The sequence below is a fragment of the Heterodontus francisci genome, chromosome 24 (genome assembly GCF_036365525.1).
Source record: "Heterodontus francisci isolate sHetFra1 chromosome 24, sHetFra1.hap1, whole genome shotgun sequence".
Lineage (NCBI taxonomy): Eukaryota > Metazoa > Chordata > Chondrichthyes > Heterodontiformes > Heterodontidae > Heterodontus > Heterodontus francisci.
Genome location: NC_090394.1, coordinates 9,710,679 through 9,729,723, shown reverse-complemented (window position 1 = coordinate 9,729,723; position 19,045 = coordinate 9,710,679). Strand labels below are relative to the sequence as shown.

The following is a 19,045-nucleotide window of genomic DNA, read 5'->3' as shown; positions in this document are numbered from 1 at the left end:
GTGATCCATTCCAATCACCGTTCTGAGCTTTGCATGTGACTATATGCAGGAGGTTGCATGACATGGGGAGGGTAGCGGAGTTGCCTGAGTGCCTGGAGTTTTGCCTCTTCCTGACAGATGCATGGCTGTCTCCCAGCTACAGACCACCTTCCTTCATAGCTCACCCCTTTTAACTCCCCAGACAGCGAGTGTCGGTATGAGAGACATCAGATTCCTCAGTAGGGGATGTGAGGGGTGAAATGAGCAGAACTGCCATGTTGATGTCTGTGCCATTCTCAACCATCTCCATCGTGCCTATTGTGGGTCAACAGGGCAATAATAGGATGGAGGTGTCCTGTACAGGAGGGAAATGACCAGATCTACATTCACTCACTTCCGCCAAGGAAAAGACTTGGAGCTGGCGGGCACTCAGGGCAGCCATGCAATATCGGACAGGGAGATTAGAGTCTCTGCACAGGAGAGTGAGGATTGTCACTCATTGGCATGTGCACATTGTTGGAGACCTATGTAACACTTGGTTGGCATCAGGAGATCTGAACAGCCTATGTTCGTGTTCTCTCATGCAGGTAGCCATTCGCAGGGGTATGTGGCCACAAAGGGACAGGCGTCCACCTCGGAGGAGGAGGACCACTCAGCAGATGCACCATCCCAAAACTCTCTTTCACTCTCCACCAGCACTGATACTTTCACCTTGATGGGTACACGCTGGGCTTGAGAATCTGGGAAACAAGCTGACAAGAGCCACACACACGTACCCAAGCAGCTGTCTGAGGCTGAGTCATCCAAGGCCACTGACAGTCGAGTGATTGTGGGTGGCCAGGCCCATACTGAGCCCCGGGATGATTATGAGCCTCTGGTGTCAACAAAACAGAACATGCTGGAGTTCCACAGAGAGGTAAGGCAACATCTGGTGGAGATGCCAGAGGTCATACGCAGACACACGATGCGGGAATTTATCAATGCCACGACTGCTGCCATGCCTCAGGCCTATAAGCACATATTTTCCTCATTGAGAGTTTGGTGGCCCTCATGGAGAGCCAGATTCCACAGATACGCGCAGACCTGAACACCATCGCCTTGGTCATGAGCTCAGTGCAGCAGTGGCAAGGCGAGAGAAGGGACAGGAGCCCAGAGGCTTCTGCACCTCCTGGTTCTTCACTGGCGTGCAGGCAGGGTCAATAGAGCCTTCAAAGGGAGGATGAGAGGCTGCAATCCACATCTGGGGGCTCCCCTCAGGGCGCTCCGAGTGTGAACACTGGATCCACAGTCCTTCCGCCAGTGAGCACAACTCCAGCAGCTGCGATGCCTGAGGAGAGTCCTGCACCAGTCCAGGATGCCCCCAGGCAGACAGGGGACACCTGCCACAGTCATCACAGGCCAAGACTCATTCTGATCAACAGTCTGACTCTAGTCCAGCTACTTCTGCCGGGATCACACTGTCTAGCAGCACCAGCAAATGTATTAAGAAGAGCACACAACCACACTTTGGGTCTCATGCGTAAGCATATATATATATATATATATATCTAGATATATATTTGAAAATAATTAAAAGATTCGTTGTTCAAATCATTCGGCTTCATTGTCTGAAAACTATGTGCCATTATACATTAATTGTGAGTTGCTGACCTCCCCCTTCCCCCTTAGAGCGAAGCCAATGTGACCACAATCCTCATTCACATGACAGCCCTCGTTAACATATGATCGACTCTGGTCACTAGTGGCATTGCAGCCATTGAAGGGACCACAAACGGAAAGGGCGTGACAGGGTTGAGGCATTAAGATGAGCCTTTATTTCACTCTGTGAATGGAGGCCATGATGGCTCTCAGTGAGTCGTTATTTGTTTGTCTCTTGCCTCCTTCTTGCGTTGCTGAATCCATCTGGCCTCCTGACTTGGCACCTCAGGATGTGCCAATTGTGTCATTGGAGTCACTGATGGGCTTCAGAGCCCAACCTTGATGATGGATAATCCTTAGTGTGAGCAGACAGACCCATCACGCAGCAGTTTCCAACCCTATACTGACACCACCCACCACTACACCCACAAAACCATAAATAGCTCCCTTGCAGAGCCCCCAGAACTCCTTGCAGAGCCCCCAGGTACCCTTACAGATGCCTTTGCACTATATGAAGAGACATTTTGTGACTGTGACAGGGCAGAACCTGATTTGAAGGATTCAAATATTGACGGCCGGGAATGACAAACATGCATTTGCGAGTTGGCAATACCTGCAAGGACTTTAGAGAGGAAAGAGAGGTTCAAAATCGGGTGATTCTTTGGACAGAGGGGTTAAGGATTTTGTTTTTTTATTGATGAGAGGTGTGATGACTGCAGATTTTAAGGATGAGACTGACAGAAGCGAAGGAGAGACAACTGTTATCAGCTAACATGGGGACCAGACAGGGACTCAGCCTCCTCAATCCAAGCAGACAAAAAGTTAAGGCAGCGGGGCTGTCGGCTCCGATACATTCATGGACTGGAAACACTGGGACCCGCCTCTGGGCTGCTCTCAGTTGTTTTGTTTATTCATTAATTGAATAATTGATGTCATGGGATATTTCACTGCGTTCTTGACCTGCTCTCTGAACTTGGACTGTGTCGCCCCATAAATAAATGTGTTTGTGCAGCAACTTAATACCTGCAGCATCAATCCGACTTGTCCAAAGATATACAAAGGATGAGTGTAATCCTCGAGATTTATCCCTGCAATACTACAAGTTAAGAAATATATAACATACATCAACCACAGAAGTATGAAACTGCCGGACATGGTGAAGAGTAAAATCATAGACTTCCTTCTGCTCTCCATCTCTGGGTCACTGCGATTCTCTCCCTTGCTCTGACCCCTCAGTCTCTTACGGATTCGACTGGCCATTAAAATGTGTCTGACCGTCAGAGCGTTGAGCAACAGAATTAAAATGAATGGGAGCAATGGGGTTAAAACTATATCAAATCTGTCAAATCCCACCCATCCAGGCTCAGTATAACAGCTTGGATTTACAGTACAGAACCACGGTACATTGTCGATAATCTCTCCAGGTACATATATAAAGTAGAGGGGGATGTTTTGTAAACAGAGCAGAATGCAGGTTGTTGCTAGAACCACAGCCGCAGTTTTCTTGGTGCAATATTTAGTTTTCAGCTTTTGGCAACAAATAGCCACAAATCGATCAAAGGAGAAAGTGACGGTGAACCAGACAGAACAGTCTGTGGCTTCATAACGGAGGACATTGATAACACTGCACACAGGGGTGATGTCCAGGAAAGATCCTGCAAAATAGTAATAACTGATCCGCCCCAGTATGACATCAGTGATGATGAACAGTAGATCCGCCGTTGCCATGGCCACCAGGTAGCGAGTGGTGCAGGTGGAGAGTCCGCACTTTCCCCGGGACAGGATCACAATCGCCAGTAAATTAACTGTAAGAGAGAGAAGGGAAAAAAAGTCTGGAAATTACTGATTAAACATTCTCTGTGTCTGAGCTTAGAGAGTAAGGGCTCGATTTTCAAACCAAGAATGGAAAAAGGTCAGTGTTTGAAATTTATAAATCTCAACCATGAACTGAACCCGCCTCGAAAATGCCCATTTCCAGGTTTAGCACAGGAGGGACAGGAGGGCAAACACCAATCGCACCCAGGAGGCATTGACCGGGCAGATTCCTCCATCAGACACTACCCTTCATATCAAGACACTCCGAATTGACAATCGCTTCCTCCCTCCCGGGATTGGAATCCCTCCGTGATCTGGGGGTGAATAAAAACCCCGGATCCACACCCCCACTATTGTATCATGGATTGGACACCCCAAACGTTGAACCAATCTCCAACCTGCCTGGGATTTTCACCACCCCAGTATCTGGGATTGGACTGACCTGTGATTGGATGCTCTCAGCGGACTGGGACCATTCCTTCAGGATAGGAGAAAACCCTGTTTGGGGATTGGACAGCCCCCAATTGGACAACTCCCCCTCGGGATCATGGTTAGGACATTCTTTGTCCTGTGGCCTGCTCCACTGTCCACGACTTGCGACTGGAAGCCAAGCCTGCCTATCAGGCTGACCTCCGAGTGTGGAACCCAAAGACACACATTCAAACATCATAGCATGCTGAAATAAAAGCAAAATACTATGGATGCTGGAAATCTGAAATAAAAACAAGAAATGCTGGAAATACTCAGCAGGTCTGGCAGCATCTGTGGAGAGAGACACAGAGTTAATGGCCGGAATTTCACCAGTACGTGGTGTCCCCGCCCATCGGCTGAAAAGCCTCTACAGGGCCCTGAAAGCCATAACTATAGTTTGTGTGGCTCAAGCAATTAATCGTCTGCATATCGGGGATTCTGCCCCTCGAAGGCAGGATGTCCAACCTCCAAGAGTTATCAGCCAATCAGAAGACAGGCAGCTGTCAGTCCCAGCAGCGCCACTGAAAGTGGTGGCCACTACTGGGACTGCACCCAGTGAGAAGAGACACCATGCACGCCAGCCTCAGAGGCAGAGATTGAGGCTCGCTGGGGCCAGTCACCAGGCCAAGGTCAGTGGTTTGGTCAATTAGGATTCCAGGCCTGTTCCAACAGGGGCATTCCATGCCACTGGGTGACCCTCCATGCGGGACAGAGTGTTCAATCAGGAGCAGCACCACAAGCTCGCAAGGAGGCCACCAGGTATTACTGGGCAGCCTCCCCACACAACAAAGTGCCCCTCTGTCGCTGCTGAAATACCAGTGACCGCAGGAAGTGGTCGTTTAGTGGCCAATAATTCGCCACTCAAGTGCCTCGATTGGCCCAAGCGTGGACAGGCCGCCTGGCACCTGCCCACCACTGGTAAAACACCAGCGGGGTCAGGTAGTCAATGGGCACCCCCACACCCTCCTCAACAACTCAGCTGATTTTACGCTCCCTGCCTCCCACCTCACTCCCAGGAGGGCAGGGTAAAATTCTGGCCAACTTTTCAATGTGATAAACCTTCATCAGAACTGGAAGTTATTCAAGCTTAGAAGTCTTGAAGCAGGGATCGGGTCAGACAAAAGTTGGGGAGGAGAAGCAAAGAAAGATGTGTGTGGTCCATGGAGGACAGAGGTGATTCAATGACAAATGGTCTGATGGTGCAAGCAGAATGGGATAATTAAAGACAGAGCAGATGGGTCCTCAAGAAGAGTAAATGGTTACAGCAGATAAACAGAGGGGGATGAACACTTGAAAAACATGGCCAAGAGGCCTCTGTAGCCCAGGAAAGGGATGGAGAAAGTTGGGTAGACCCTAGGCATGAGGACCACTCAGTCAGTCGTGTACACATAGGGAACTCTCACTCCAGCACTATCCCACACCTCATTCCAGTGACTGGTGTAGCCACCATCCATTACAAGCACAGACCATCCAGGAAAATAGTGGTGTTTATGATCTGAAGCTTTTAATCTCAGTGTTGAGTCCAGCACCCTGTAAAGGGGCCAATAAAAAAAATGGTGCTGCTTATCATTGGCTTTAAAAGTGGAACAGTGCAGGAGGCTGAGGATAGAGATGTCACAGCTGGATGTAGAATTAAAGGGGCAAGTGACCAAAGGTTCAGGGTGCTGTTTGCAGCCTTAAAGGAAGTGTTCAGCAAATCAATCACTCAATCTGCATTTCGACACTTCCAAGGTACAGAGGACTGCATGGTGGCCAGTGAATACAGTAAGTACATTGGAAAAGTATAGAAGTAAATCTCTGTTTCACCTGGATGGAGCGTTTGGAACCCTGGGCAGTTGCAAGGAAGGAGGTAAAAGGTCAGATGTTGCATCAACTGAGATTGCACAGGAAGGTGCCGGGCGGGGGAGGAAAACTGGATGGTGTGGGTGACAGAAGAGTGACCCAGTATGTTACAAGGGGCGGAGGGACAGGAATGGATGGTGTTACGACCAGCTGAGAAAGGGGTCTAGGGGTTCCCTCACAGCTTTTGCCTGGTTTAACTGAACAGGATTTACACTGTGTTTTAGCTCCCCCCTCAGTGAATCCTTGTTCACTGATTTCCAATTGTAAGGTAAAAAAATCAATCAGACAGGCTTTCTCAGATAGAGACAAGAAAGGTGGAAATTTATTAAACTTAAACTCTAATTTGCTAATGACTATGAGTACGCAATGCAACATGCTAGCATGCATACACGATATAGAAAAAGTAGAAAGAAAAAAGCGGAAAAGTTTGAGGCAATAGCTTGGTTGTAATACAGTCCTTTGTGTTTGATGTAGAGTCTTTGTTTGCCAGTAAGTCTTACCATTTGTTGGGCAACAGTGCACACTTTAACTTGTTTCAATGTAGGAGTCTTTTCTCTCTTGAGGTTTAAGTGACTTCAGTGGGTCCGGATGCTTGTGAGGAAGTGAGAAAGAGTCAGCCAGGGAGAGGCTCTCTTGTTCCAGTTCAGTTGCAAACTGCAGTCTGTCTTCAAACTGTCCTGTGTGTAGTTAAAAAAAGCCTGGACCAGCAGGTTAGTCATGTGACCAGCTGGTTTACCCACTCCTGAGTTTGTGGATTCTCCATCTTAGCAGACTGTGGAATGCGATCTTTCTTACACCTTCAATGCCTAGTGATCAAAATCCCTTTGGGTTAAGTGGACCAGGGAATAGTTGTTTGTCTCTCCTAGCACTGTCTCTCAGTGTGAAAATGTCCTCCCGCCGAATAGAAAGAAAAATAGGAGGAGTAGGCCATTCGGCCCTTCGAGCCTGCTCCGCCATTCAACACGATCATGGCTGATCATCCAAACTCAGTAACCTGTTCCTGCTTTCTCCTCATATCCATTGATCCCAATAGCCCCAAGAACTATATCTAACTCTTTCTTGAATATATTTAATGATTTGGCCTCAACTGCTTCCCGTGGTGGAGAATTCCACAGGTTCACCACTCTCTGGGTGATAACATCTTTCCTCATCTTAGTCCTAAATAGCTTACTTCTTATCCTTAGACTGTGAGGATATCTGGTGATCTCTTTAAACAAGTCATTTCTTCACTCCAGCAACAGTGTAAAATTCATGTTCATATGATGAAATTAATATGCCTCATTCTTGGCAGGTGGGGGTCTTCATGACAATGGGAAGTTGTGTTTGGTGTTGGTTTTAGCTGGACATGGTGGAAGTGGTGGAAATGATGTACTGTATGTGGAGGCAGTTGGAGTGGCAGGTAGAAGAAGGGGAGAACGGAATAGAGTCCGACGGGAAATGGGATGGGAGCACGTAGGAGTTGGTGCGGTTCTATTTAATATTGGTGGGCAGACAATGCCCTGAAATGGAGATAGAGAAGTTGAAGAAGGGAAGAGATGGACCATGTGAATGAAGGGGCAGAAAGTAGAAGCAAAGTTAATTCTATTTCTTGCAGTTCAAGGTAAAAGACCCCACCAGAAAAAAAAAGGTGAAACATGGAACCTGAGTGAGTCAGGAATTCCAGTTGGAATGAGAAGCAAACAGAGCCAAACTAATAAATTCCAAATGGCGCCCTCTGAATATATCCACGGAGATGGTCAAGGGAAATTGGTTGGGAAACGATCTAATGTTGTGGATCAGGAATTATCCCGTCTGTTTGAGTTAAATAGCAGCTCGGGTTTACTGGAATTTGGAGCAGAGAATGGCAAAGTGACATGGACAGAAATATGAATGAACATCTGGAGAGCAGCTCCGAACTCAGAAGGCAGGAAGACACACGTGCTGTGGGACAGTAGGGGCAGAATGGAGCAGTTGGTGAGGATTCAGAGACTGAAGAAGTGAGAGGAATATGAAATGGAAGGAAGTAACCGCCAAGAAATAATTGAAATAATTCATCAAACAACTTCAAGAGATTTAATGTAGAAAGGGGACAGGTAATTGATAAAGTTATCAAAGGGCAAAGGGTTCCAGGGCTATAGATTCACAAATGATTTAAATTAGAATGGAAGCTTAAAAGACAATGGAAATGCAATCAAAGCACAGGGGATCATTTTCAAAGGAGGAGAAATACAAGCGGAAAGGTGATATTAAGTTTATTTACAACAGTGTTTGTATCACACTCAGTGTACTGTGTACAGTTCCAGACTTTATATCGCATGAAGGATATCGATGCACTGGATGAGGGAAAAAAAATACAAAGACAATACCAGATCTGAAAGATTATAACTATCAGGAAAGGCTGTTTTCCGTAGGTAAGAGAAGACTGAGGGATGTCCTAATAGAGGCTGTTAAAATGATAAATAGGTTTTACAGAGGACACCTCCTTAGTGGAGGTGCCAATAACCAGGGGGCATAGATGTAAGGTAAGGGGCAGGAGGTTTAGAGGGGATTTGAGGGAAAAAAGATCACCCAGAGGGTGGTTGGAAATGGAACACACTGCCTGAAGGGGTGGTAGAGGCAGGAACCCTGATAAAATTTAAGAAGTCTTTAGATGAGAACTTGAAATGCCATAGCACACAAGGCTGCGGGTCAAGTGCCGGAAAATGGGATTACAATAGATAGGTGTTTGATAGCCGGCATGGACATGATAGGACTAATGGCCTGTTTCTGTGCTGTATAACTCACTATGATATTAGTGAGGAGTCCAAAGCTGATGTTTAGCAATACAGGATATTCACTAATAAATCCAAGAAGGAATTCAGGAAAGATTTCTTTAAGCAGAAAGTGGTGAGAATGTGGAACTTGCTATCACATGGAGTAATTGGGATGAATAACATTTAAGGGGGATCTAGAAAAGTACATGAAGGGTTGGGGGGGGGGAAGCGGAGAGAGAGCGGGGTGTGGGAGACAGCGGGGGGAGGGGGGGAGCGGGGCCAGCATTTATTGCCCATCCCTAATTGCCCTTGAGAAGGTGGTGATGAGCTGCCTTCTTGAATCACTGCAGTCCACATGGGGCAGGTATACCCACAGTGCTGTTAGGAAGGGAGTTCCAGGATTTTGACCCAGCGACAGTGAAGGAACGGTGATATAGTTCCAAGTCAGAATGGTGTGTGACTTGGAGGGGAACTTGCAGGTGGTGGTGTTCCCATGTATTTGCTGCCCTTGTCCTTCTAGTTGGTAGAGGTCGTGGGTTTGGAAGCTGCTGTCTAGGGAGCGTTGCTGCAGTGCATCTCGTAGATGGTACACACTGCTGCCACTATGCATCGGTGGTGGAGGGAGTGAATGTTTGTAGATGGGGTGCCAATCAAGCAGGCTGCTTTGTCCTGGATGGTGTCGAGCTTCTTGAGTGTTGTTGGAGCTGCACCCATCCAGGCGAGTGGAGAATATTCCATCACACTCCTGACTTGTGCCTTGTAGATGGTGGACAGGCTTTGGGGAGTCAGGAGGTGAGTTATTCGCCTCAGCTTCTTAGCCTCTGACCTACTCTTGTAGCCACGGTATTTATATGGCTACTCCAGTTCAGTTTCTGGTCAATGTTAGCCCCTAGGATGTTGATAGTGGGGGATTCAGCGATGGTAATGCCATTGAATGTCAAGGGGAGATGGTTAGATTCTGTCTTGTTGGAGATGGTCATTGCCTGGCACTTGTGTGGCGTGAATATTACTTGCCACTTATCAGCCCAAGCCTGGATATTGTCCAGGTCTTGCTGCATTTCTACACGGACTGCTTCAGTATCTGAGGAGTCACGAATGGTGCTGAACATTGTGCAATCATCAGCGAACATCCCCACTTCTGACCTTATTATTGAAGGAAGGTCATTGATGAAGCAGCTGAAGATGGTTGGGCCTAGGACACTACCCTGAGGAACTCCTGCAGTGATGTCCTGGAGCTCAGATGATTGACCTCCAACAACCACAACCATCTTCCTTTGTGCTAGGTATGACTCCATCCAGCAGAGGGTTTTCTCCATGATTCCCATTGACCTCAGTTTTGCGAGGGCTCCTTGATGCCATACTCGGTCAAATGCTGCCTTGATGTCAAGGGCAGTCACTCTCAACTCATCTCTTGAGTTTAGCTCTTTTGTCCATGTTTGAACCAAGGCTGTAATGAGGTCAGGAGCTGTGTGGCCCTGGCGGAACCCAAACTGAGTGTCACTGAGCAGGTTACTGCTAAGCAAGTGCCGCTTGATGGCACTGTTGATAACACCTTCCATCACTTTCTGATGTTCCAATCTGGTTAGTGACCCCACTCAGTACAATTCTGCAGTGACAGATATTGCCAGTAATACATGGTCACTGGGGTCAAGTGTTCCACTCTGGTTAGTGACCCACACTCAGTACAATTCTACCGTGACAGATATTCCCAGTAGTATCTTCCCTCAGAAATTTGTTTGCACTGACAACAGTACACAATATTCAATAAAAGACAATAACTTGATAATACAACAAGTCTGTGAGTTACAAACCGAGGCTTAATTTCAGCTGAGGCAATGTAATAGAACTGAATAGATAATTCAAGAGAGTTTGACTTCATGAAATTATATTACTAATCGGGTGTTTGATTTACAGTTACCAATAGACCAACATATAACATTATCAGTCACAGACCAAAAGCAGACGCCAGCTCACACAGATTTACACAACTTCAATTGTTTTAGTCACTTACCAGGAACACCAATGACAACAAGGATAATGTAGTATATTTTCTGGATACTGTTAATTGGTTGATGCATTTTCTGTGTGAAGAGATCTGTTACCTTAGTGCTGCAGGCAATCTCTCTGTATTAAACTCTAAGACGATACAGTTCCAGGGCCTTTAATTTATACTTTGCAGGAACTCCACAGGGATATTGAAGTTGCAACTTGCATCAAAGTACACATATATATTTCGTATTTTAACTTTACTTAACAGATTACGACAGAAAAGTTAAGTCCCTGTTGTGATAGGATATATTTAGCACTGAGATTGAATTCAAACAATCCACAGGCTGATCACATTAACTAACCCATGATAATTAGAAGCTGTATTCTCCCAACAATGTTGATGTTCTTTGAAACACCATCACACACATCTGTATTTCCCATATTGATTCAGTGATGGCTATCACTCTGCTGCAACCATTCAGTAATTAATTTCCTAATGTCAGTGTGCCCCATCAGGGCTGATATACTGTAATCTGGGATGTGGCTGCTGGCTTTATCTGTGACCATTCTGTTAAATAATTAAAGAAGGTTATATTGCCAATGGATCCTCAAACTAATACAGCCGCTCAGTCTAATACAGATCCTCAAACTAATACAGCCGCTCAGTCTAATACAGATCCTCAAACTAATACAGCCGCTCAGTCTAATACAGAGCCTCAAACTAATACAGCCACTCAGTCTAATACAGCCACTCAAACTAATACAGCCGCTCAGTATAATACAGATCCTCAAACTAATACAGCCGCTCAGTCTAATACAGATCCTCAAACTAATACAGCCACTCAGTCTAATACAGATCCTCAAACTAATACAGCCGCTCAGTCTAATACAGATCCTCAAACTAATACAGCCGCTCAGTCTAATACAGATCCTCAAACTAATACAGCCGCTCAGTCTAATACAGATCCTCAAACTAATACAGCCGCTCAGTCTAATACAGATCCTCAAACTAATACAGATCCTCAAACTAATACAGCCGCTCAGTCTAATACAGATCCTCAAACTAATACAGCCGCTCAGTCTAATACAGATCCTCAAACTAATACAGATCCTCAAACTAATACAGCCGCTCAGTCTAATACAGATCCTCAAACTAATACAGCCGCTCAGTCCAATACAGATCCTCAAACTAATACAGCCGCTCAGTCTAATACAGATCCTCAAACTAATACAGATCCTCAAACTAATACAGCCGCTCAGTCTAATACAGATCCTCAAACTAATACAGCCGCTCAGTCTAATACAGATCCTCAAACTAATACAGATCCTCAAACTAATACAGCCGCTCAGTCTAATACAGATCCTCAAACTAATACAGCCGCTCAGTCTAATACAGATCCTCAAACTAATACAGCCGCTCAGTCTAATACAGATCCTCAAACTAATACAGATCCTCAAACTAATACAGCCGCTCAGTCTAATACAGATCCTCAAACTAATACAGCCGCTCAGTCTAATACAGATCCTCAAACTAATACAGCCGCTCAGTCTAATACAGATCCTCAAACTAATACAGATCCTCAAACTAATACAGCCGCTCAGTCTAATACAGATCCTCAAACTAATACAGCCGCTCAGTCTAATACAGATCCTCAAACTAATACAGCCGCTCAGTCTAATACAGATCCTCAAACTAATACAGATCCTCAAACTAATACAGCCGCTCAGTCTAATACAGATCCTCAAACTAATACAGCCGCTCAGTCTAATACAGATCCTCAAACTAATACAGCCGCTCAGTCTAATACAGATCCTCAAACTAATACAGATCCTCAAACTAATACAGCCGCTCAGTCTAATACAGATCCTCAAACTAATACAGCCGCTCAGTCTAATACAGATCCTCAAACTAATACAGCCGCTCAGTCTAATACAGATCCTCAAACTAATACAGATCCTCAAACTAATACAGCCGCTCAGTCTAATACAGATCCTCAAACTAATACAGCCGCTCAGTCTAATACAGATCCTCAAACTAATACAGCCGCTCAGTCTAATACAGATCCTCAAACTAATACAGATCCTCAAACTAATACAGCCGCTCAGTCTAATACAGATCCTCAAACTAATACAGCCGCTCAGTCTAATACAGATCCTCAAACTAATACAGCCGCTCAGTCTAATACAGATCCTCAAACTAATACAGCCGCTCAGTCTAATACAGATCCTCAAACTAATACAGCCGCTCAGTCTAATACAGATCCTCAAACTAATACAGCCGCTCAGTCTAATACAGATCCTCAAACTAATACAGCCGCTCAGTCTAATACAGATCCTCAAACTAATACAGCCGCTCAAACTAATACAGCCGCTCAGTCTAATACAGATCCTCAAACTAATACAGCCACTCAGTCTAATACAGTTTCGCAAACTAATACAAACCCTCAAGCTAATACAGTCCCTCAAACTAACAGTCTCTGCAACTAATGCAGCCCCTGAAACTCATAGCCCTCCTCAATCAAATACAGTCCCTCAAAATAGCAGCCTCTGAAACCAAAACAATCCCTCAAACTAATCCAACACCTCAAGTTAACACCGTCTCTCAAACCAATACAGTCCCTCAAAATAATACAGTCCCTGAATCTAATACATCATTTCAACCAAATTCAGTCCATAGGAACATATAAATAGGAGCAGGAGTAGGCCATTCGGCCCTTCGAGCCTCTTCCACCATTCATCTAGGTCATGGCTGATCTTGTACCTCAACAACAGGGCGGCACAGTGGCGCAGCGGTTAGCACCGCAGCCTCGCAGCTCCAAGGACCCGGGTTCGATTCCGGGTACTGCCTGTGCGGAGTTTGCAAGTTCTCCCTGTGTCTGCGTGGGTTTCCTCCGGGTGCTCCGGTTTCCTCCCACATGCCAAAGACTTGCAGGTTGATAGGTTAATTGGCCATTATAAATTGCCCCTAGTATAGGTAGGTGGTAGGGAAATATATAGGGACAGGTGGGGATGTGATAGGAATACGGGATTAATGTAGGATTAGTATAAATGGGTGGTTGATGGTCGGCACAGACTCGGTTGGCCGAATGGCCTGTTTCAGTGCTGTATCACTGAACTAAATACTGACACCCAGTAACACAAACAAACACACACTGACACCCAGTAACATAGAGAAACACTGATACACAGTAACAAAGACATACACTGACACCAAGTCATAAAGACAGACACTGACACCCAGCAACAAAGACATACACTGACACCAAGTAACAAAGACATACACTGATGCCCAGTAACACAGACACACACTTACACCAAGTAACAAAGATACACACTGATACCCAGGAACACAGACACACACTTACACCAAGTAACAAAGACATACACTGACACCAAGTAACAAAGACAGACACTGACACCAAGTCACAAAGACATACACTGACACCAAGTAACAAAGACATACACTTACACCAAGTAACACAGACAAACACTGACACCAAGTAACAAAGACATACAGTTACACCAAGTAACAAAGACACACACTTACACCAATTAACACAGACATGCACTGACACCAAGTAACAAAGACATACACTGTTACCCAGTAACACAGACACACACTGATACCAAGTAACAAAGACATACACTGATGCCCAGTAACACAGACACACACTTACACCAAGTAACAAAGATACACACTGATACCCAGGAACACAGACACACACTTACACCAAGTAACAAAGACATACACTGACACCAAGTAACAAAGACAGACACTGACACCAAGTCACAAAGACATACACTGACACCAAGTAACAAAGACATACACTTACACCAAGTAACACAGACAAACACTGACACCAAGTAACAAAGACATACAGTTACACCAAGTAACACAGACAAACACTGACACCAAGTAACAAAGACATACAGTTACACCAAGTAACAAAGACACACACTTACACCAATTAACACAGACATGCACTGACACCAAGTAACAAAGACATACACTGTTACCCAGTAACACAGACACACACTGATACCAAGTAACAAAGACATACACTGATACCCAGTAACACAGACACACACCGGGCGGCATATTGGCACAGTGGTTCGCAGCCTCACAGCTCCACGGACCCGGGCTCGATTCTGGGTACTGCCTGTGCGCAGTTTGCAAGTTCTCCCTGTGTCTGCGTGGGTTTCCTCCGGGTGCTCCGGTTTCCTCCCACATGCCAAAGACTTGCAGGTTGATAGGTTAATTGGCCATTATAAATTGCCCCCAGTATAGGTAGGTGGTAGGGAAATATATAGGGACAGGTGGGGATGTGATAGGAATACGGGATTAGTGTCGGATTAGTATAAATGGGTGGTTGATGGTCGGCACAGACTCGGTTGGCCGAAGGGCCTGTTTCAGTGCTGCATCGCTAAACTAAATACTGACACCCAGTAACACAAACAAACACATACTGACACCCAGTAACATAGAGAAACACTGATAAACAGTAACAAAGACATACACTGACACACAGACACATACTGTCACCAAGTAACAAAGACATACACTGAAACCAAGTAACAAAGACATACACTGACACCCAGTAACAAAGACATACACTGATGCCCAGTAACACAGACACACACTTACACCAAGTAACAAAGACATACACTGACACCAAGTAACAAAGATATACACTGATACCCAGTAACACAGACACACACTTACACCAAGTAACAAAGACATACACTGACACCAAGTAACAAAGACCTACACTGACACCAAGTCACAAAGACAGACACTGACACCAAGTCACAAAGACATACACTGTTACCCTGTAACACAGACACACACTTACACCAAGTAACAAAGACACACACTTACACCAATTAACACAGACATGCACTGACACCAAGTAACAAAGACATACACTGATACCCAGTAACACAGACACACACTTACACCAAGTAACAAAGACATACACTGATACCAAGTAACACAGACACACACTTACACCAGGTAACACAGAAATACACTGACACCAAGTAACAAAGACATACACTGATACCCAGTAACACAGACACACACTGGGCGGCACATTGGCACAGTGGTTCGCAGCCTCACAGCTCCAGGGACCCGGGTTCGATTCTGGATACTGCCTGTGCGCAGTTTGCAAGTTCTCCCTGTGTCTGCGTGGGTTTCCTCCGGGTGCTCCGGTTTCCTCCCACATGCCAAAGACTTGCAGGTTGATAGGTTAATTGGCCATTATGAATTGCCCCTGGTATAGGTAGGTGGTAGGGAAATATATAGGGACAGGTGGGGATGTGATAGGAATACGGGATTAGTGTAGGATTAGTATAAATGGGTGGTTGATGGTCGGCACAGACTCGGTTGGCCGAAGGGCCTGTTTCAGTGCTGTATCTCTAAACTAAACTAAATACTGACACCTAGTGTCACTGACACCCAGGAACACAAACAAACACACAATGACACCCAGTAACATAGAGAAACACTGATACACAGTAACAAAGGCATACACTGACACCAAGTAACAAAGACATACACTGACACCAAGTCACAAAGACATACACTGACACCAAGTCACAAAGACAGACACTGACACCCAGTAACAAAGACATACACTGTCCCCAAGTAACAAAGACATACACTGACACCAAGTAACAAAGACATACACTGACACCAAGTAACAAAGACATACACTGTTACCCAGTAACACAGACACACACTTACACCAAGTAACAAAGACATACACTGATACCAAGTAACACAGACACACACTTACACCAAGTAACACAGAAATACACTGACACCAAGTAACAAAGACATACACTGACACCAAGTCACAAAGACAGACACTGACACCCAGTAACAAAGACATACACTTACACCAAATAACAAAGACAGACACTGACACCCAGTAACAAAGACAAACACTGACACCCAGTAACAAAGACATGCACTGACACCAAGTAACAAAGACATACACTTACACCAAATAACAAAGACAGACACTGAAACCCAGTAACAAAGACAAACACTGACACCCAGTAACAAAGACAAGCACTGACACCCAGTAACAAAGACATGCACTGAAACCAAGTAACAAAGACATACACTGATGCCCAGTAACACAGATACACACTCACACCAAGTAACAAAGATATACACTGATACCCAGTAACACAGACACACACTTACACCAAGTAACAAAGACATACACTGACACCAAGTCACAAAGACATACACTGACACCAAGTAACAAAGACATACACTGACACCAAGTAACAAAGACATACAGTTACACCAGGCAACAAAGACACACACTTACACCAATTAACACAGACATGCACTGACACCAAGTTACAAAGACATACACTGTTACCCAGTAACACAGACACACACTTACACCAAGTAACAAAGACATACACTGATACCCAGTAACACAGACACACACCGGGCGGCACATTGGCACAGTGGTTCGCAGCCTCACAGCTCCACGGACCCGGGCTCGATTCTGGGTACTGCCTGTGCGCAGTTTGCAAGTTCTCCCTGTGTCTGCGTGGGTTTCCTCTGGGTGCTCCGGTTTCCTCCCACATGCCAAAGACATGCAGGTTGATAGGTTAATTGGCCATTATAAATTGCCCCCAGTATAGGTAGGTGGTAGGGAAATATATAGGGACAGGTGGGGATGTGATAGGAATACGGGATTAGTGTAGGATTAGTATAAATGGGTGGTTGATGGTCGGCACAGACTCGGTTGGCCGAAGGGCCTGTTTCAGTGCTGTATCACTAAATTAAATACTGACACCCAGTAACACAAACAAACACACACTGACACCCAGTAACATAGAGAAACACTGATACACAGTAACAAAGACATACACTGACACACAGACACACACTGTCACCAAGTAACAAAGACATACACTGACACCCAGTAACAAAGACATACACTGACACCGACTCACAAAGACATACACTGATACCCAGTAACACAGACACACACTTACACCAAGTAACAAAGACATACACTGACACCAAGTAACAAAGACATACACTTACACCAAGTCACAAAGACAGACACTGACACCCAGTAACAAAGACAGACACTGGCACCAAGTCACAAAGACATACACTGATACCAAGTAACACAGACACACACTTACACCAAGTAACAAAGATATACACTGATACCCAGTAACACAGACACACACTTACACCAAGTAACAAAGACATACACTGACACCAAGTAACAAAGACATGCACTGACACCAAGTCACAAAGACAGACACTGACACCAAGTCACAAAGACATACACTGACACCAAGTAACAAAGACATACACTTACACCAAGTAACACAGACATACACTGACACCAAGTAACAAAGACATACAGTTACACCAAGTAACAAAGACACACACTTCCACCAATTAACACAGACATGCACTGACACCAAGTAACAAAGACATACACTGATACCAAGTAACACAGACACACACTTGCACCAAGTAACACAGAAATACACTGACACCAAGTAACAAAGACATACACTGACACACACTGACACCAAGTAACAAAGACTAACACAGACACACACTGTCACCAAGTAACAAAGACATACACTGACACCCAGTAACAAAGACATACACTGACACCAAGTCACAAAGACATACACTGATACCCAGTAACACAGACACACATTTACACCAAGTAACAAAGACAAACACTGACACCCAGAAACAAAGACATACACTTACGCCAAGTAACACAGACACACACTGACACCCAGTAACACAAACAAACACACACTGACACCCAGTAACACAGAGAAACACTGACACACAGTAGCAAAGACATACACAGACACACACTGGCACCAAGTAACAAAGACTAACACAGACACACACTGTCACCAAGTAACAAAGTCATACACTGACACCCAGTAACAAAGACACACACTGACAACAAGTAACAAAGACATACACTGTTACCCAGTAACACAGACACACACTTACAGTAAGTAACAAAGACATACACTGATACCAAGAAACACAGACACACACTTACACCAAGTAACACAAACACACACTTGCACCAAGTAACAAAGACATACACTGACACCAAGTAACACAGACATTCACTGACACCAAGTAACAAAGACATACACTTACACCAAGTAACACAGACACACACTTACACCAAGTAACAAAGACACACACTTACACCAAGTAACACAGACATTCACTGACACCAAGTAACAAAGACATACACTGACACCAAGTCACAAAGACAGACACTGACACCCAGTAACAAAGACATACACTGTCCCCAAGTAACAAAGACATACACTGACACCAAGTAACAAAGACATACACTGACACCAAGTCACAAAGACAGACACTGACACCCAGTAACAAAGACATACACTGTCCCCAAGTAACAAAGACATACACTGACACCAAGTAACAAAGACATACACTGACACCAAGTAACAAAGACATACACTGTTACCCAGTAACACAGACACACACTTACACCAAGTAACAAAGACATACACTGATA

At 45.0% G+C, this 19,045-nt stretch overlaps 1 protein-coding gene across 1 annotated transcript; it reads right to left on the bottom strand.

Annotated features, from left to right (window-relative positions):
• Positions 1 to 2,511: 2,511 nt before the first annotated feature.
• LOC137383716 (probable G-protein coupled receptor 139) lies at positions 2,512 to 10,555 on the bottom strand. The gene is made up of 2 exons (XM_068056897.1): positions 10,489 to 10,555; positions 2,512 to 3,422 (listed from the first exon to the last, which is right to left on the bottom strand). Exons 1-2 carry the CDS (start codon positions 10,553 to 10,555, stop codon positions 2,512 to 2,514), a joined length of 978 nt encoding a protein of 325 aa, XP_067912998.1.
• Positions 10,556 to 19,045: the final 8,490 nt, after the last annotated feature.